The sequence below is a fragment of the Ranitomeya variabilis genome, chromosome 4 (assembly GCF_051348905.1).
Source record: "Ranitomeya variabilis isolate aRanVar5 chromosome 4, aRanVar5.hap1, whole genome shotgun sequence".
NCBI classification, from domain to species: Eukaryota; Metazoa; Chordata; class Amphibia; order Anura; family Dendrobatidae; genus Ranitomeya; species Ranitomeya variabilis.
The window spans coordinates 672,827,209-672,847,795 of NC_135235.1; the positions used below are offsets into that span (position 1 = coordinate 672,827,209).

Below are 20,587 nucleotides of genomic sequence, written 5' to 3' on the forward strand. Positions count from 1 at the left end.
AGGGAGGAGCCTTAGCTTCGTGGGCGGAACCGGCCAAAAGAAGCGCGGAACGAGAAAGCGCGGTAACGTGCCAATCCTGGAAGAGGAACTCCGAACTCCAGCAGGTTAGTGGAGGAGGGGCCAGTCATGTCCGAGTCGGGAGGAGCGGAGGAGGAGGCCGCAGCCGGGGACGCAGGGGCACCTCCGGGCCCCGCTGCGGGCGAAGCCGCGGCCCTAATACAACCACCGGTTGCCGCAGAACCCGCTGCCCCCCTCAGCCAGTCGGACGCTGCCGCTAACACAAAAGCCATAATGCCCTTCTCTATGCCGTACCTGCCCGGGGTGGCCTGGCTCCCACGATATTCCGGGGAGTCTCATACATTCACTGACTTTAAAGAAGGAATCTGCAGCCTGATCGAGTTCTATCCCCTGACAGAGCCTCAGAAGGTTCATATGATAACTGGCCAACTCTTTGGGGCGGCTCTGAGAGAAATGAAGTCCTGGCCCACCGCAGATAAGGAAACGGCACCTCAGGTTTTTGCAAAGCTTAAAGCCACCTTTGATACCCGCACTGCTACAGAGATTAAATTGACTTTCTATGGATGCAAACAGAGACCGCAGGATAGCTCACGGGACTATGCCCTTAATCTCCAGGAGGCGCTGCGGGCCATTAAGCAGAGTGACCCCTACAGCGTGCAAGATGAGGATAAACTCCTGAAAGAGCGGTTCATTGAAGGGCTCCTGTGCAGCCACCAAAGGGGTCAACTGCACTTCCTGGCCATGCAAAATCCAGACTTGACTTTTGCGCAATTCAAGGATAAAGCTATCCAGGCATGGCAGGAGCGACAGCCTGGCCGTGCAGCACCTCCCAGGCGTCCCGCTCTCACATACCACCAGGAGGTGGCGTCGGATGTCCCAGTCGCCGCCGAGGCCGATGCCCAGAGCCTAGAAGACGACTACCCTGCAGGACTCCGCCTCCAGATGCAGGAGCTAACCAAGAGCGTTGCTGCCCTGGCCCGGACGGTGCAGTCCCTACAGGAGGCCCCCAAGGAGAAGATCCAGCTGGCCTCCAGACCGGAGGATGTTCCTTGGATGCGACAGAGGAGGACCCCGCCAACCAGAGGCCGGTCCGACGACCGCTTCCATGAGGATGGACGACCCATCTGCCGCCGCTGTCATCAGGTGGGCCACTTTGCAAGGTACTGTCCTTTAAACGAGCAACCCCTGGGGCGAAGGGCCAACCCCCAGGAGTAGGACGGTCAGGCCCACAGCATTGGAGAGCCAAATATATTGGAGGGCAACCAGTTCTTCCTGTGGTGGTTGACGGCATCCCCCTGAATGCTTTGCTGGACACCGGTTCTCAGGTGACGACTATGCCTTATGTACTCTATAAACGGTATTGGGAGGACACTGATATTACTCGTGGCCCCGATGACGATTTCACCATAATAGCCAGTAATGGTCAGCCATTGCCACAAGTGGGGTATAAAGAGGCCACTATCAAAGTGGGGCGGGTGGAATTGAAAGCCCAAGGGATTGTGATTGTTGATATTGATCGCCGAGAATGTAATCCCATGATGACTCTTGGTACTAATGTTATAGAAAATTGTCTTGCAGAAGTTATTGTTTTGTTGCAACAGGTGGCAGAAACCGCTGGCCACAGTGAACAACGTGCCCTGCAAAAAGAAATCAGTGCTCTGATGCAGAGACAGCAGGTAGAGCTGAGTGGTGGTGAGATTGGTCGTGTCACTGTGCGTGATTCAAACCCCATCGCGATACCCCCCAGGAGTGAAATGTTAATATGGTGTCGGGCAGCCATAGGCCTCAGGGGAAAGGATTACCAGGCCTTGGTAGAACCCATATATTCAGACAATAGGCCTACTATTCTGACAGCCCGGGGGGTGGTCGACGTCCGCCAGGGGAGGGTGCCCGTCCGTGTCCTCAATTGCGGGGAGGAAGAGGTTCATCTCACCAAGTATGCCACGCTCGCCAAACTGTTCACTGTCAATAATCGTGTGATACAGACACCTGAACCCTTGGTCCCGTCCGACGTGGCGGAGGACAATGGTTCTGCAGGACACTCGAAAGATTGGTGTCGGGAATTGCATGTGGGCACTGACTCCACCCCATCCCATCAGAAACAGGGGGCCTACAGGGTGGTTCACGAGTACGAGCGGGTATTTAGCAAACACCCCCTAGATTTTGGACAAGTGAAAGGGATCCAACATCACATCCCCACGGGAGATCACCGGCCCATAAAAGAGAGATACTGCCCTGTACCCCCAGCTCATTACCAGTGTGCCAAGGACATGTTGCGAGAAATGAAGGAGGCTGGGGTGGTGAGAGACAGTTGTAGCCCCTGGGCAGCTCCGTTAGTCCTTGTTAAAAAAAAAAAGATGGCACCATGAGGATGTGCGTTGATTACAGGCAGTTGAATCGCATTACACATAAAGATGCATACCCACTGCCCAGGATAGAGGAGTCTCTGGCTGCTTTAAAATCCGCTAACTACTTCTCTACCTTAGATCTCACTAGTGGGTACTGGCAGGTTCCCGTGGCGGAGGCGGACAAAGAGAAGACAGCCTTCACGACGCCGATGGGACTCTGCGAATTCAACTACATGCCCTTCGGATTGTGCAATGCCCCGGGGACGTTCCAGAGAATGATGGAGTGCTGTCTGGGGCACAAGAACTTTGAAACCGTACTGCTGTATTTGGATGATGTCATCGTCTTCTCTAAGACCTATGAAGACCATCTGAAGCACCTGGCTGAGGTGTTTGAAGCCCTGTCCAACTTTGGCTTAAAGGTGAAACCGTCCAAATGTCATCTGCTGAAACCCAAAGTGCAGTACCTGGGCCATGTGGTGAGCGCTGAAGGAGTGGCCCCCGACCCCGACAAGGTCACGGTGATCCAAGACTGGCCGAAGCCCAGCAACCTCCACGAAGTCCGGCAGTTCCTCGGGCTGGTAGGCTATTACCGAAGGTTCATCAAGGACTTCACCAAGAAGGCCGCACCCTTGCAAGACCTGTTGGTGGGCCAATCAAAGAAGGCCAAGGGGAAGAACGCCCCATTTGACTGGAACGAGGGGCTGGAAGGATCCTTCGCTTGTTTGAAATCGGCACTGACGGGAGAAGAGGTACTGGCCTACCCCGAATACGACCAACCGTTTGTGCTGTACACAGATGCCAGCAATGTGGGATTGGGAGCCGTGCTGTCCCAGGTCCAGAAAGGCAAAGAGAGGGTGATCGCTTACGCCAGCAGGAAACTCCGTCCCACGGAAAGAAACCCTGACAACTACAGTTCCTTTAAGCTGGAATTCCTTGCCATCGTCTGGGCAGTGACAGAGAGGTTCAAACACTACCTGGCCTCCGCGAAATTCACCGTCTTCACGGATAACAATCCGCTAACGCATCTGGATACTGCCAAACTCGGGGCCTTGGAACAGCGGTGGATGGCCCGGCTGTCCAACTACGATTTCACCATCAAGTACCGGGCAGGACACAAGAATGCCAATGCCGATGCCTTGTCCCGAATGCCTAATTTGCCAGAAACGGGAGAAGACCCGGAGGCACTTGAAGAGGTGGAGCTGCCTGCCTTCCATCGCCCCAAAGCCATTCAGAACTCTCATCATGTGAAGAACAGGCACAAGAACCAACTGGATGCCACGCTGAATCCCCTGCCCCATCATGGATGGGCGGAAACTCAGGATGGTGACCCCGCGGTCCGTCGAGTGAAAGAGCTCTTGACGCAGGCAGGGTTGCACCCCGGCCCAGATGATCCCCAGGAGACCCAACAGCTGTGGAAGGGGAGAAGCAAACTGTTTATCCATGATGGCAAGCTGTGCCGGAGGAGCATCGACCCACGTACTCATGAATTGGTGTGGCAGATAGTGGTGCCAAGGCGAGATGCGCCCATGGTTCTGGGAGCCTACCACGATGGAGCCGGACACTTCGGATGGAGGAAGCTAGAGAGGCTACTCCGAGGGAGGTTCTATTGGATTGGCATGAAGAGAGCCATTGAGAAGTGGTGTCGGGAGTGTGGTCCATGTAGCCTACGCATGAAGGACCGTGGTAGTCAACGGGCTCCCCTGCGGCCTATCATCACCAAACGGCCGCTCGAACTGGTCGCACTGGATCATGTGAAGCTGACACCTAGCCGGTCAGGCTATATCTACGCTCTTACCATCGTAGATCACTACTCCAGATTTTTGGTGGTCGTACCTGTCAAGGATCTCACGGCCAGGACTGCCGCCAAAGCCAGCAGTACTTTTGTAGGCCCCATGGCTACCCGGAGAAGGTACTGACCGATCAGGGACCAGCATTCGAAGTGTTTCAAGTTTCTGCCAACTGTACGGGTGTAAGAAGATCAGAACCACACCGTACCACCCTCAAACCAATGGGATGTGCGAGAAGATGAACCAAGTGGTGATCGACTTATTGAAGACCTTACCTGTAGAGGAACGGAACATGTGGCCGACCAAGTTGCCTGACTTGGTGGATATGTACAACCACATCCCAGTAAATTCCACCAACTGCACTCCAGCGTACCTGATGCGAGGAAGGTCTAGCCAGTTACCTGTTGATCTGGACATGGGGGTCCTAGTCCCCGAAGATACCTCGTCAGATGCAGATTGGGATGCAGAAAGGCAGCGAAGGTACCGCGAAGTACAGGAGTGCGTAGAGAGAAGTCTCGCCCAGGCTAGGCAAAAACAAGAAAGGGACTACAACCAGCATGCTCCTGCGATTCCCCTGTTACCTGGTGAGCAAGTACTCAAACGAAAGAGAAGACTACACAAACTCGATGACCAATGGGAAGTGGAACCATATACCATCCTACCATCTGATTTCGACAACACAAAGGTCTGTCTCGTCAGCAAGGACGGAGGGGAGACCTCAACAGCGATATCCAGGGATCACCTTAAGATCTGCCCTGATAAGTTGAGAGAGAGGGAAGTGGCTCCAGGAATCTCCTCGCCGGTGGAAAAGGAGAAGATGATCCACACTGTCCTTGGTGATTTTCCCCAGTCCTGGACTCAGATAAATCAGGCCATCGTGGTACCTGTTCTAACGTTCTACCAGCCAGACCCACCAGAAACAATGGTGGTACCAGATCATCCGGCCCCGCAACCTCAACAAGCCCTACCTGAAGATGCTGTGCCGACCGTTGAACTGGCAGATCCTCCCTCTGCTATCGGCGAGCCTGCCGTACCCACTGTTGCTAGTAGCAGCCCTGAGAGCTCTAGCCTGCCCGTGCTACCCAGACTCACTAGAAGTGTAGCTAGGAGGCAGTACACTACACCAGTGGTAGCAAGCATAGTGGACCCGGCTAGGCCAGTAGCAACCCCTGCGCTGCGAAGGTCCACGCGCAGCACTCAGAATCAAACTCCCCTCCGCTACAAAACTTGGAGGTATTAATACGGGCTGCTATATAGTTGAAAATGTTTGTGTACATATCTTTTGTTACAGGTTGTAAAATGGACAATAGAGTAATGGACGGTGAATTGCTCAAAAACTTTCAAAAGGGGGACCCCTTTGTTTACCCGGGGTCCCCGCTGTTTCATCTACTGAACTGAGAGTCATAAACTGTGCATGACCTAACTTTCGCAACGTTCAAGAAGTCCTCACCTCCCGTAAAGGGAAGCACTATTATATTTAACTGTTATGATATTTCAAATTGTTGTGTGTTTCCTGTTAACATGTATTGTTGTTCTTGTTTTCCCAGTCCAGGAGTACTGGATTTAACCGGGGGGGAGTGCAGCGCCCCAGAGTCCTGGTCGTTGCAGTAATGTCGCTCTGCCACTAAGGGGAGTGATGTTATGTCTGACTGCACTAAAGGAGTTCATCTGATCAGGTAACACTCACACTGCATTTCACACTCCGGCCACCAGGGGGAGTGGTTCTATCTAATAGGCCACTCCTCACACTCTGGTAAAACTGGGGGTTGGACTAGAAGACAGAGTGAGAAGTACTGGGAAGAGCTAGTGAGAGGACCTGTCAGGGATGGGATCCTGGCAGACTCCTAAGAATAGCACAAACCAGTGAGCAACGGGGATACAGCAAAGGGGTGATAGAACCAGAAGGAGTCGTGCTGTAAGATCGAGGCAACATCCTTCTGAAGAGCAAACAGACGGTGGCCGGAACGCCGAGCAAGTAAGAGACTTCAAGCATTACTTCAAACCACGGCCGGACAGCCAATTATAGGTTGGCTGTCTCACTGAAACACCTAAGCAGACAACGGAGGCAATTGTGGGAGAGGGGCAACTCTAGGGTCCCGGAAGAACTCCAGGCCTACCCCGTCATACGGGTGCGTCCTCGCCATATTATCTGGGGGACGGAGAGAACGAACATCAGAGACAGACACAGCAGTTGTGAGGACTAGGGTTGAGCGAAACGGGTCGACCATTTTCAGAAGTCGCCGACTTTTGGCAAAGTCGGGTTTCATGAAACCCGACCCGACCCCTGTGTGGGGTCGGCCATGAGGTCGGCGATCTTCTGAATCTGGTATCGGGATTCCGATACCGAGTTCCGATATGTTTGCGATATCGGAAATCGGTATCAGAATCCACATTTAAGTGTAAAATAAAGAATTAAAATAAAAAATATTGATATACTCACCTCTCCGACGCAGCCTGGACATCGCCGCTGGTAACCGGCATCTTCCGTTCCTAAAAATGGCGCTTGAAAGACCTTTCGAATGCTTCACGGCTTGTGATTGGTCGCGGCGGCCCACGTGACCGCTGAGCGACCAATCACAAAGCCGTGACGTCATCGGAAGGTCCTTCACTCTTCTTAAGAAGGAAGGCTGCCGGAAAGAAGCCGAGGGTGAGTATATTCCTATTAGGTATATACTCACCCTCGTACGTGCCCTGCTTCTTTCCAGCAGCCTTCCTTCTTAAGAATGAACGCGTGAAGGACCTTCCGATGACGTCACGGCTTTGTGATTGGTCGCGGCGGGCCACGTGACCGCTCAGCGACCAATCACAAGCCGTGCCGTAATTCTCATGTACCTGAGAACCAGAACAGGACCTGAGAATTTACGTCACCGGCTTGTGATTGGTCGCTCAGCGGTCACGTGGGCCGCCGCGACCAATCACAAGCCGTGAAGCATTCGAAAGGTCTTTCAAGCGCCATTTTTAGGAACGGAAGATGCCGGTTACTACCAGGGCGCGTCAGAGTGTGAGTATATCAATTTTTTTTATTTTAATTCTTTATTTTACACGTAAATATGGATCCAAGGGCCTGAAGGAGAGTTTCCTCTCCTTCAGACCCTGGGAACCATAGTATCCCATTGCATTGCATTGGGTTTCGCGTTTCGGCCGACCCCGACCCTGACTTTTTTGTAGGATCGGCCGATTTCACTCGACCCGACTTTTGAGAAAGTCGGGTTTCGTGAAACCCGACCCGATCCTATAAAAATAAAAGTCGCTCAACCCTAGTGAGGACTATCCCGGGGTGCTCAGCAGGGAAGGTGTTGTGAACTCCGTTTTCAGGCTCCCTCTTGTGGTCACAGATGGTATTGTGTGATTTTGGTTTTTTGGCTCCCCCTGGTGGTTTGGTTTATTATCCTGCAGGTCTGGCTGGATCAGGTGCCTCGTTATTCACCAGGGAGGCTCCTATTTAGCTCTGCTTCACTTCCACTTGTTGCCGGCTGTCAATGTATTCAGTGCTATTCTGATTACTCCTGATTATCTCGTTTTCTGCCTCTTCAGGATAAGCTAAGTTCTGTTTGAATATTTTTTGCTCATCTGCCTGCAATATGATTTCTGTGTATGATGAGTCTAGTCCAGCTTGCTAATATGTGATTTCTTTTTGCTGGTAAGCTCTGGGGTACGGAGTTGCTTCCCCCGCACCGTTAGTTGGTGCGGGGGCTCGAGCAATCTCTGCGTGGATATTTTGAATAGGGTTTTTTATTGACCGCACAGTTCCCTTCCTATTTTCTGCTATCTAGTATTAGCGGGCCTCATTTGCTAAATCTGATTTCATCTCTGCGTTTGTGCTTTCCCCTTAACTCACCGTTAATATTTGTGGGGGGCTATTCTATATCTTTGGGGTCATTCCACTGAGGCAAGAGAGGACTTTCTTTCCCTCCAGGAATAGTCAGTTTCTCAGGCCGTGAAGAGACGTCTAGGATTTTTAGGTAACGTTCCACGGCTGCCTATAGTTGTGTGCGGATAGGATCAGGTTGCGGTCAATCTAGTTACCACTTCCCCAGAGCTAGTAGTCTGTTCAGTTACTTAGCTAGTCCGACCTGCGATCCTTGCCACTAGGATCATAACAGTACAGCTGGCCGGTAAAGTGTTAATTGCATGGCAGAAGCAGGAGAAAAGAAGCTTGGAGATATTTTTTTTTTTTGTTGTTGCCGTGTGTCTAGCTGCTGTGTGTCTGGCTTCTCTCCTCCTCTTAATCTTGGTGTGGCTCTGAGTTCAGCTGCTGATATGGATATCCAGAGTTTAGCCTCCAGTGTAGATCATCTTGCTGCAAGGGTACAAAGTATTCAGGATTTTGTTGTGCACAGTCCTATGTCAGAGCCTAGAATACCTATTCCGGAGTTGTTTTCTGGAGATAGATCTAGGTTCCTGAATTTTAAAAACAATTGCAAGTTGTTTCTTTCTTTGAAACCTCGTTCCTCTGGGGATTCTGTTCAGCAAGTTAAGATTATTATTTCTTTCTTGCGTGGCGATCCTCAAGATTGGGCTTTCGCATTGGCTCCAGGGGATCCTGCATTGCTCAGTGTGGATGCGTTTTTTCTGGTCCTTGGATTGCTCTATGAGGAACCTAATCTTGAGAACCAGGCTGAAAAAGCGTTGTTGGCCCTCTCTCAGGGGCAAGATGATGCAGAGGTGTACTGCCAGAAATTTCGGAAATGGTCGGTGCTTACTCAATGGAATGAGTGTGCCCTGGCTGCAAATTTCAGAAAAGGTCTTTCTGAAGCCATTAAGAATGTCATGGTGGGGTTCCCTACGCCTGCAGGTCTGAATGAGTCAATGACTCTGGCCATTCAGATTGATCGGCGTTTGCGGGAGCGCAAACCTGCGCACCATTTGGAGGTGTCTTCTGAACAGACACCTGAGTCTATGCAATGTGATAGAATTCTGACCAGAAGTGAACGGCAAAATTATAGACGGCAAAATGGGTTGTGCTTTTACTGTGGTGACTCAGCTCATGTTATCTCAGCATGCTCTAAGCGCACAAAAAAGATTGATAAATCTGTCACCATCGGTACTTTACAGCCTAAGTTTATTTTGTCTGTTACCCTGATTTGTTCCCTGTCATCTTACCCAGTTATGGCTTTTGTGGATTCAGGTGTGCCCTGAGTCTGATGGATTTGTCATTTGCCAGGCGCTGTGGTTTTGTTTTGGAGCCTTTAAAATTCCCTATTCCACTAAGGGGAATTGATGGTAAACCATTGGCTACGAATAAACCTCAGTACTGGACACAAGTGACCATGTGCATGACTCCTGTTCATCAGCAGGTGATTCGCTTTCTTGTATTGCATAATTTGCATGATGTTGTCGTGTTGGGCCTGCCATGGTTGCAGACTCATAATCCAGTCCTGGATTGGAAAGCAATGTCTGTGTCAAGTTAGGGTTGTCAGGGAATTCATGGCGACGCTCCTGTGGTGTCAATTGCTTCATCCACTCCTTCTGAGGTCCCTGCGTTTTTGTCAGATTACCAGGATGTATTTGATGAGCCCAAACTCAGTTCTCTACCTCCTCATAGGGATTGTGATTGTGCTATAAATTTGATTCCTGGTAGTAAGTTTCCTAAGGGACGACTTTTCAATTTGTCAGTGCCGGAGCATGCTGCTATGCGGAGTTATATAAAGGAGTCTTTGGAGAAAGGACTTATTTGCCCCTCCTCCTCCCCTCTTGGTGCGGGGTTCTTTTTTGTGGCTAAGAAGGATGGTTCCTTGAGACCTTGTATTGATTATCACCTTCTAAACAAAATCACGGTCAAATTTCAGTATCAATGGCTGTTATCTGATCTGTTTGCTCGCATTAGGGGGTCCAGTTGGTTCACCAAGATAGATCTTCGTGGTGCGCATAACCTTGTGCGTATTAAGCAGGGTGATGAATGGAAAACTGCATTTAATACGCCCGAAGGCCATTTTGAGTACTTGGTGATGCCTTTTGGACTTTCTAACGCTCCTTCTGTCTTTCAGTCCTTTATGCACGACATCTTCCGCGAATATCTGGATAAATTTATGATTGTGTATCTGGATGATATTCTGTTTTTTTCGGATGATTGGGAGTCCCATGTTAAGCAGGTCAGGATGGTGTTTCAGGTCCTGCGTGCCAATGCTTTATTTGTGAAGGGCTCAAAATGTCTTTTTGGAGTCCAGAAGGTCTCTTTTTTGGGTTTCATTTTTTCTCCTTCTGCTATTGAGATGGACCCAGTCAAGGTTCAGGCTATTCATGACTGGGCTCAGCCTACATCTGTTAAGAGTCTTCAGAAGTTCTTGGGTTTTGCTAATTTTTACCGTCGCTTCATCGCTAATTTTTCTGGTGTTATTAAGCCATTGACGGATTTGACCAAGAAGGGTTCTGATGTTACTAATTGGTCTCCTGCGGCTGTGGAGGCCTTTCGGGAGCTGAAGCACCGGTTTTCTTCGGCTCCGGTCTTAGGTCAGCCAGACGTCTCCCTTCCTTTCCAGGTCGAGGTTGATGCTTCTGAGATTGGAGCGGAGGCTGTTTTGTCGCAGAGAAGCTCTGATGGCTCTGTGATGAAGCCATGTGCTTTCTTTTCAAGAAAGTTTTCGCCTGCCGAGCGGAATTATGATGTTGGTAATCGGGAGTTGTTGGCTATGAAGTGGGCATTTGAGGAGTGGCGACATTGGCTCGAGGGAGCTAAGCATCGTGTGGTGGTCTTGACTGATCACAAGAATTTGATTTATCTCGAGTCGGCCAAGCGGCTGAATCCCAGACAGGCTCGTTGGTCGTTGTTTTTCTCTCGTTTTGATTTCGTGGTCTCATACCTGCCTGGTTCGAAGAATGTGAAGGCTGATGCTCTTTCTAGGAGTTTTGTGCCTGACTCTCCTGGTGATTCAGAGCCAGCTGGTATCCTCAGAGAAGGGGTGATTTTGTCTGCCATCTCCCCAGATTTGCGACGAGTGCTGCAGGAGTTTCAGGCGGATAGACCTGTCTGTTGTCCACCGGAGAGACTGTTTGGCCAGGATAGATGGACCAGCAGAGTTATTTCCAAGGTTCATTCTTCGGTGTTGGCAGGCCATCCTGGGATTTTTGGTACCAGAGATTTGGTGGCTAGGTCCTTCTGGTGGCCTTCCTTGTCGCGGGATGTGCGTTCCTTTGTGCAGTCTTGTGGAATTTGTGCTCGGGCTAAGCCTTGCTGTTCTCATGCCAGTGGCTTGTTGTTACCTTTGCCTGTCCCGAAGAGGCCTTGGACACACATTTCCATGGATTTTATTTCAGATCTCCCTGTCTCTCAGAGAATGTCGGTCATTTGGGTGGTGTGTGATCATTTTTCTAAAATGGTCCATTTGGTGCCCTTGCCTAAGTTGCCTTCCTCCTCCGAGTTGGTTCCTCTGTTTTTTCAAAATGTGATTCGTTTGCACGGGATCCCTGAAAATATTGTTTCCGACAGAGGATCCCAGTTTGTGTCTATATTTTGGCGGACCTTTTGTGCTAAGATGGGCATTAATTTGTCTTTTTCGTCGGCCTTCCATCCTCAGACGAATGGCCAAACCGAGCGCACTAATCAGACTTTGGAAACCTATTTGAGATGTTTTGTTTCTGCTGATCAGGACGACTGGGTGACTTTTTTGCCATTGGCCGAGTTTGCCCTTAATAATCGGGCTAGTTCTGCTACTTTGGTTTCGCCTTTTTTTTGTAATTCAGGGTTTCATCCTCGTTTTTCCTCGGGTCAGGTGGAGCCTTCTGACTGTCCTGGAGTGGATGTTGTGGTGGATAGGTTGCATCAGATTTGGAATCATGTGGTGGACAATTTGAAGCTGTCATAAGAGAAGGCTCAGCGCTTTGCCAACCGCCGTCGCTGTGTGGGTCCCCGACTTCGCGTTGGGGATTTGGTCTGGTTGTCTTCTCGCTTTGTTCCTATGAAGGTCTCCTCTCCTAAGTTTAAGCCTCGGTTTATCGGTCCTGATAAGATTTTGGAAGTCCTTAACCCTGTGTCATTTCGTTTGGACCTCCCGGCATCGTTTGCTATTCATAATGTGTTCCATCGGTCGTTGTTGCGGAGGTATGTGGTGCCTGTGGTTCCTTCGGTTGAGCCTCCTGCCCCTGTGCTGGTTGAGGGAGAATTGGAATACGTGGTGGAGAAGATCTTGGATTCTCGTATTTCTAGACGGAGGCTTCAGTATTTGGTTAAGTGGAAAGGCTATGGTCAGGAGGATAATTCCTGGGTTGTCGCCTCTGATGTTCATGCGACCGATTTGGTTCGTGCCTTCCATGTGGCTCACCCTGATCGCCCTGGGGGTTTTGATGAGGGTTCGGTGACCCCTCCTCAAGGGGGGGTACTGTTGTGAACTCCGTTTTCAGGCTCCCTCTTGTGGTCACAGATGGTATTGTGTGACTTTGGTGTTTTGGCTCCCCCTGGTGGTTTGGTTTTCTATCCTGCGGGTCTGGCTGGATCAGGTGCCTCGTTATTCACCAGGGAGGCTCCTATTTAGCTCTGCTTCACTTCCACTTGTTGCCAGCTGTCAATGTATTCAGTGCTATTCTGATTACTCCTGATTATCTCGTTTTCTGCCTCTTCAGGATAAGCTAAGTTCTGTTTGAATATTTTTTGCTCATCTGCCTGCAATATGATTTCTGTGTATGATGAGTCTAGTCCAGCTTGCTAATATGTGATTTCTTTTTGCTGGTAAGCTCTGGGGTACGGAGTTGCTTCCCCCGCACCGTTAGTTGGTGCGGGGGCTCGAGCAATCTCTGCGTGGATATTTTGAATAGGGTTTTTTATTGACCGCACAGTTCCCTTCCTATTTTCTGCTATCTAGTATTAGCGGGCCTCATTTGCTAAATCTGATTTCATCTCTGCGTTTGTGCTTTCCCCTTAACTCACCGTTAATATTTGTGGGGGGCTATTCTATATCTTTGGGGTCATTCCACTGAGGCAAGAGAGGACTTTCTTTCCCTCCAGGAATAGTCAGTTTCTCAGGCCGTGAAGAGACGTCTAGGATTTTTAGGTAACGTTCCACGGCTGCCTATAGTTGTGTGCGGATAGGATCAGGTTGCGGTCAATCTAGTTACCACTTCCCCAGAGCTAGTAGTCTGTTCAGTTACTTAGCTAGTCCGACCTGCGATCCTTGCCACTAGGATCATAACAGGAAGGACTACAACACACAAGCGCAGGAAGGTAGACACTGATCCCCACCTGGAAAGAGAACTCCGGATGTGCTTTCGGACCGGCCGGTCTCAGACAGCCCAGTTAACAGTGCCCTGGATTGGACCCCTTGAAACCTTCAGTAAAGAGGTAAAGAGACTGCACCCCTGTGTCCTTGTGATTGATTGCGTCCTGCACTACACACCGAACTGTCATTCCTTTATTGGGCGCCCCTCAGCAGGGTCACGGATCGGGCCTAGCCACCGTGACAACCCCAGAATAGAGACTCAGAGGCCCGGTACCGGGTCCCCTCGGCCCTGCGACAGTGGGGGCGCTACATATACATGATAGGAGGCTGAGTGCTGTATATACATGATAGGAGGCCGAGTGCTGTATATACATGATATGAGGCTGAGTGCTATATATACATGATGGGAGGCTGAGTGCTGTATATAATTGATAGGAGGCTGAGTGCTGTATATACATGATAGGAGGCCGAGTGCTGTATATACATGATAGGAGGCCGAGTGCTGTATATACATGATAGGAGGCAGAGTGCTGTATATACATGATAGGAGGCAGAGTGCTGTATATACATGATAGGAGGCAGAGTGCTGTATATACATGATAGGAGGCAGAGTGCTGTATATACATGATAGGAGGCAGAGTGCTATATATACATGATGGGAGGCTGAGTGCTGTATATAATTGATAGGAGGCTGAGTGCTGTATATACATGATAGGAGGCCGAGTGCTGTATATACATGATAGGAGGCCGAGTGCTGTATATACATGATAGGAGGCCGAGTGCTGTATATACATGATAGGAGGCCGAGTGCTGTATATACATGATAGGAGGCCGAGTGCTGTATATACATGATAGGAGGCCGAGTGCTGTATATACATGATAGGAGGCAGAGTGCTGTATATACATGATAGGAGGCAGAGTGCTGTATATACATGATAGGAGGCAGAGTGCTGTATATACATGATAGGAGGCAGAGTGCTGTATATACATGATAGGAGGCAGAGTGCTGTATATACATGATAGGAGGCAGAGTGCTGTATATACATGATAGGAGGCAGAGTGCTGTATATACATGATAAGAGACCGAGTGTGGTATATACATGATACGTATGGGGGTGTACACACAATGCACCAATATAATTTAATTTATATCAGTTTGTATTGGTGGCTGTCATGTGTATTGCAGCCTGTCAGGGATGTTCTGGCCTGTTGCAATATTCTACCAAATTTATATTGCAGAATTATTAAACTCTGATGTAAGTTAATAATGGAGACATCTGTAGGTACGAGTTCTTATATCATTCTGGAGTCATGGATGTACTGCCGTATGTATTGCAGATTAATCTTATTCCCCTTCTTACATTTTCTCACAGGAATTGCAAAAGGGTCTTAGGTGTTTATGGGCAAATAAAGTCAAAGGAACAATCAGTCCTGTGACCCCCTGTTATACAATGTGGGTTATGGTGGTCTGACCTCTAGCTCCACAGTGTGATCTCACTGTGATGTCAGCCCCGTCCTCCAGGTACAAGGGAGAAACTGAGGAAACTATAAATGCTTCATTCCCCTAATGTCTGCCCTGTTCTGTCTCCTCAGGTCATCTGGCGGATACGACGAGATAGATTATTATTATTATACTAACTTTATGAAGAAGTCATCCATTACATTATTCAGCATTGTTTTTGCTCTCGGGATTATCGGTAATGGATTAGTCATCTGGATTGCCGGATTCAGGATGAAGAACACAATCAGTGCCGTGTGGTTCCTCCACCTGGCCATCGCGGACTTCCTGTGCTGCTTATCTCTCCCCCTGAGAATTGCTGACTGGGCTGCAGTTTTCTCACACCGGCCACATCCTGCTTATTGTATAGTGAACATTGTTCTGTTTAATGTGAACATGAGCGCCAGTGTTCTCCTCCTGACGGCCATGAGTACTGACCGCTGGGTGTCCGTCATGTGGCCATTCTGGGCCAAAGTCCATAGATCTCGTAACCTGATGAGAATCAGTGCAGCGATCATCTGGGGGCTGAGCGTCACTGGGGCCGGTGCTCTGTATTACGTGTATAAATACCGTGTAGGTAATCTAGCTGAATGGTGTGTATATTATAATCCCACATCTCCTTATAACCGAGAGTTACATGAGACCATTCACCTGATCAGATTGGTTATAATGTGTGTGATCCCGTTTCTCATCATCGTCACCTCTTATATCACCATTTTCTACAAACTTAGAAAAAGTAAGAGATCCCAGAGATCTCAGAGATCCTCCAGGATCATCACCGCTGTTATATCGTGTTTCTTCATCTGCTGGTTTCCATATTACACCTGGCGACTAATACCCTTGTATGCATATGACACAACATTCTATATAGCATACGCTATCATTACCAGCCTGGCTTATCTGAACAGTTGCCTGAATCCGATCATTTATGTGTTTCTGACACCGAATTTCCAACACGGTTTCCTCAGCTCCATCCCCTCCAGGCTAGAAAGAGCCTTAGGTGACCATCCTAATGACCTGAGCAGAGAGCGAGGAGATGCAGGAGACACTCGCCCTGCTGCTGTGTAATGGATATTCCTGGGATTTCCTGTGGGTGACACCTCTTAACTCCTTGGACTCTGGGCCATTTTTCATTTTTTCACTCAATTTCCTTTTTTCTCTCATTCCAAGAATCATAAAATGTTATTTTCCCATCAGCAGAACCTAATGAGGGGTTGATTTTTGCAAGATGAAACTTAATTATGAAAGTCACCCTTCATTTGACTACATAAAGTGCTTAAAAATGTGTGAAAAAATAATCATAAGAGAAGTGAAATGGTGAAAAAAAATGCAATTCCATCACATTAATTAAAGTGACCGAGAAATCTCTGCAGTTAAATTAATTTATGCATAAATATTAGAGATGATTGGATCGATCCCCTGAGGATCAAGTTTGAGTAAAATTTCCTGAAATTTTTTTGAAAGTTTTTTTGATTCAATAAGCAGTTCACAAAAAATAAATTCAACTCCAACACCATTTCCCGCACTGCTGAAGCATCAGAGAGAGGGATAATATATTTCAGTGTGTCCATGTGGACCTTCTAAAAATGCCTCACTGCTATGACATCTGGCAGATTATTGGAACGCCCGCGAGGGCCATGGGGTACTCGGTACCTGGTCCGTTAATTAAAGGGATGTGTCATGGCAGCGGCAACCCAGTCCGTGGCCCTGGGCGCCCATGTAAAAAGGAATATCTTTAACCCCTTCATGACCGTGGGATTTTTCATTTTTCCGTGTTCGTTTTTCGCTCCCCTCCTTCCCAGAGCCATAACTTTTTTATTTTTCCGTCAATTTGGCCATGTGAGGGCTTATTTTTTGTGGGACGAGTTGTACTTTTGAACGACATCATTGGTTTTACCATGTCGTGTACTAGAAAACGGGAAAAAAATTCCAAGTGCAGTGAAATTGCAAAAAAAGTGCAATCCCACACTTGTTTTTTGCTTGCCTATTTTGCTAGGTTCACTAAATGCTAAAACTGACCTGCCATTATGATTCTCCAGGTCAGTACGAGTTCATAGACACCTCACATGTCTAGATTATGTTTTACCTAAATGGTGAAAAAAAATTCCAAACTTTGCAAAAAAAAAAATAAAATTTGCGCCATTTTCTGATACTCGTAGCGTCTCCATTTTTCGTGATCTGGGGTCAGGTGAGGGCTTATTTTTTGCGTGCCGAGCTGGCATTTTTAATGATACCATTTTGGTGTAGATACATTCTTTTGATCGCCCGTTATTGCATTTTAATGCAATGTCGCGGCGACCAAAAAAACGTACTTCTGGAGTTTCGATTTTTTTTCTCATTACTCATTACGCCATTTAGCGATCAGGTTAATGCTTTTTTTTTATTGATAGATCGGGCGATTCTGAACGCGGCGATACCAAATTTGTGTAGGTTTGATTTTTTTTTTATTGATTTATTTTGATTGGGGCGAAAGGGGGGTGATTTAAACTTTTATGTTTTTTTTATTTTTTTCACATTTTTAAAAACTTTTTTTTTTCACTTTTGCCATGCTTCAATAGCCTCCATGGGAGGCTAGAAGCAGGCACAACCCGATCGGCTCTGCTACATAACAGCGATCATCAGATCGCTGTTATGTAGCAGAAATACAGGTGTGCTGTGAGCGCCGACCACAGGGTGGCGCTCACAGCTACCGAGGATCAGTAACCATAGAGGTCTCAAGGACCTCTATGGTTACCATTCAGAAGCATCGCCGACCCCCGATCATGTGACGGGGGTCGGCGATGATGTCATGCCCGGCCGGATGCGGTAGTTAAATGCCGCTGTCTGCGTTTGACAGCGGCATTTAACTAGTTAATAGGTGTGGGCAGATCGCGATTCTGCCCGCGCCTATTGCGGGCACATGTCAGCTGTTCATAACAGCTGACATGTCCCGGCTTTGATGCGGGCTCACCGCGGAGCCCTGAATCAAAGCAGGGGACCTGACGTCGGACGTACTATCCCGTCCGACGTCAGGAAGGGGTTAAAGGGATTATATGAATACTAGATTGTGGCCCGATTCTAATGCATCGGGTATTCTAGAATATGCATGTCCCCGTAGTATATGGACAATGATGATTCCAGAATTCGCGGCAGACTGTGCCCGTCGCTGATTGGTCGAGGCAACCTTTATGACATCATCGTCGCCATGGCAACCATTATGACATCTACGTCGATACTGTGCCCGTCGCTGATTGGTCGAGGCCTCTCAGCCTCGACCAATCAGAGACGCGGGATTTCCATTATGACATCATCGTCGCCATGCTGTGCCCGTCGCTGATTGGTCGAGGCCTGGCGGCCTCGACCAATCAGAGACGCGGGATTTCCAGGACAGACAGACAGACAGAAAGACAGACAGACAGACAGACAGAAAGACAGACAGACAGACAGACGGAAAAACCCTTAGACAATTATATATATAGATTATTTGTGTTCGTGACGCCACCTGTGGCATTCGGTAAGGAGTGACCAACGCTGCTTAAAGGGGTCCTCTGGGGTGGTGTTATGGCAGCTGAGATGGTATGGCTTCCCACAGGTGAAGTTGAGTCCCCAGGGCTCCCGTTGTGGTAGGGACGGGTTATAGGTGGTGCAGCAAGAAATGGAGGACATAGGTTTGTAGTCTCTTTACCAGGTTTACTAAAGGTCTCAGCCAGCCACAGTCCAGGGTACGGGATCACAGGTGCAGGTATGGTCCGGCTGGCTTCGAAGCAAGTTGGGAATCGCCCTTACCAGGTGGGAATGAAAGACTTCCCTCTAGCACTGTGGTGTTGTAGTCCCTTGCTGCCTTAGGCCTCTCACAAGGTCCTCATGTATTCTCTCTGTCCCCCAGGTTGGTGGGACACTACCTATATGACAGGTAGCTCGAGTCTTTTTACAGGGTCTCTGTCATGACCCGGGCTCTATGCGCTATCGTGTCCTCAGGTGTAAAGGCGGACAGGTGACTTGTAATCCAGCTGTCCTGCTGGTTTCTGCTGTGAGATGTAGAGTCCTTCAAAACTCCGGTCTTCCGGCTACTGGTATCTGCGCTTCAGCGTGGAGGTAGCCCAGTCGCAGCTAACCCCCAGCTCCTCACTCTCCTGCGCTTCATTTCCCCTTCACACTCTCTGCAATCTGTTCTGCTGTCCTTGCTCTCATTTTAGGATATTGAATCCAATTACCCATATATAAGTAAAATGGGAAAACGAGGCTAAGGCAACAATATAATATAAAATAAATTTTAATGCAAATATTTAAAAAATACATATATAACAGGAAATGTTCTCATTAAAACAAATGTGCTGAGAACAACCTCTTGGCAGGACACAAACTCATCCACAAATATAGCGTAATATGTGGGTTCACTTATGACAATGGTATAGAGCGCACTAAAATAAATGTGCCCTGTAAAAAATTAGAGACAAAGTACCAAAGGAAACATGGAAAATAATTTCCTATGACCCTAAGCGGACAATACCGCATGAAAGATAGTAATGTAATTACTTTATCACAAAGGAAAGACCACTATTCCGCTACAGGAATTGACATAATGTAAGGCACCGATAAACTGCCTATAAGTGCTATAATCCTATAAACAACGTGAAAAATGACAAGTGCATACCAAAATCAAAAAGAAAAAACATGGAAACTAATTTCCTATGCAAGTGGGCGGAAAATACCGCATCAGATGGAAAATACTTATTAATGGCTGAAAAAAACCTGCAAAAGCGGATATGGAGATAAGTCTAATGTGGGGCACAAATTAAGCACATAAAGTGCTAATGACTATACCACAGCGTGTTATATTAAAGTGCACAGTGCAGTCACAAAGTGAACCGTGCATAAAGATGTATGAACTTACATGGATATGTGTCCAAATGCCAAGAGTGTTCCACAGCGACCCCGACAGCGCCGTTTCGCCTGACTGGCTTCCTCAAATAGGGGGCGTAGGTGTCTAAAACTCACTACTCTATCCTTATATACACCTATCCCAGCTGTAACACGCGTCTGTGTAAGGAGTATCCAACGGCGCATGCGCTGATCTCTGGACGTCACTGCTTGAAAAAGTGACTTCCGGAACTCCGCACTTGGAACGCGAGCGTAGAACGCTTCGCCTTCCTGTTTGTACGGAGCTGGAAGTCACTGCGACGTCACTGACCGGCGCATGCGCAAACCACACACAGAAGCTGAAAAAAAAAAAGGTACTAACGTAGCGAGAATGATACAATTAGAACTATGGATCTAAATGGGACAATCTGAATGTAACTAGATGCCTAAACAATAATACTCGCAAAAACCAAGGCCAAGAAGATGAAAAATTGAATGAATGAAAAAGAAGGAGAGGGGAAACAGATAAATTAAAATGTGTGTTATCCTAAATATGTTAATATACCTAAATACCCAAAAACTATCAAAAAATATATAAATAATCTAAGAAAAATTCTATCAAAATGCATAGAATAACAATAAATATACAGTACAATAGACAAAGTGCAATTGCAGCTCATATAAGCTATTAAATACACAATAAGTGAATATTAAATTTAATAATACATCAAAACCCAATAAATATATTTAAATTAATATCATAGTGAATAAAATATTATTTATTTTTTCTTTTTTCTCTTTATCTCTCATTACTGCCATCTTCCCATTCCTTCCGATAAACATCTCTTCATTCTTCCATCTTCTTCAACTTCTTAGGTGTCATCTTCACCTCAAAACTGGAATGCGCCAGCCACCCAGCAATCACCCCTTAGTAAGTGATGACCCAAT

The 20,587-nt window shown here is 47.9% G+C and overlaps 1 protein-coding gene across 1 annotated transcript in view; it reads left to right on the top strand.

Annotated features, from left to right (window-relative positions):
* The window catches only part of LOC143769291 (C3a anaphylatoxin chemotactic receptor-like), a 159,060-nt gene extending 142,998 nt beyond the window's left edge, over window positions 1–16,062 (top strand). Inside the window, exon 3 of the mRNA XM_077257801.1 lies at window positions 14,896–16,062. Within this exon, the coding sequence (XP_077113916.1) occupies window positions 14,896–15,868 (973 nt within the window). The 3' untranslated portion in view covers window positions 15,869–16,062. The remainder of the gene's footprint in view (window positions 1–14,895) is intronic.
* The last annotated feature ends 4,525 nt before the right edge of the window (window positions 16,063–20,587 follow it).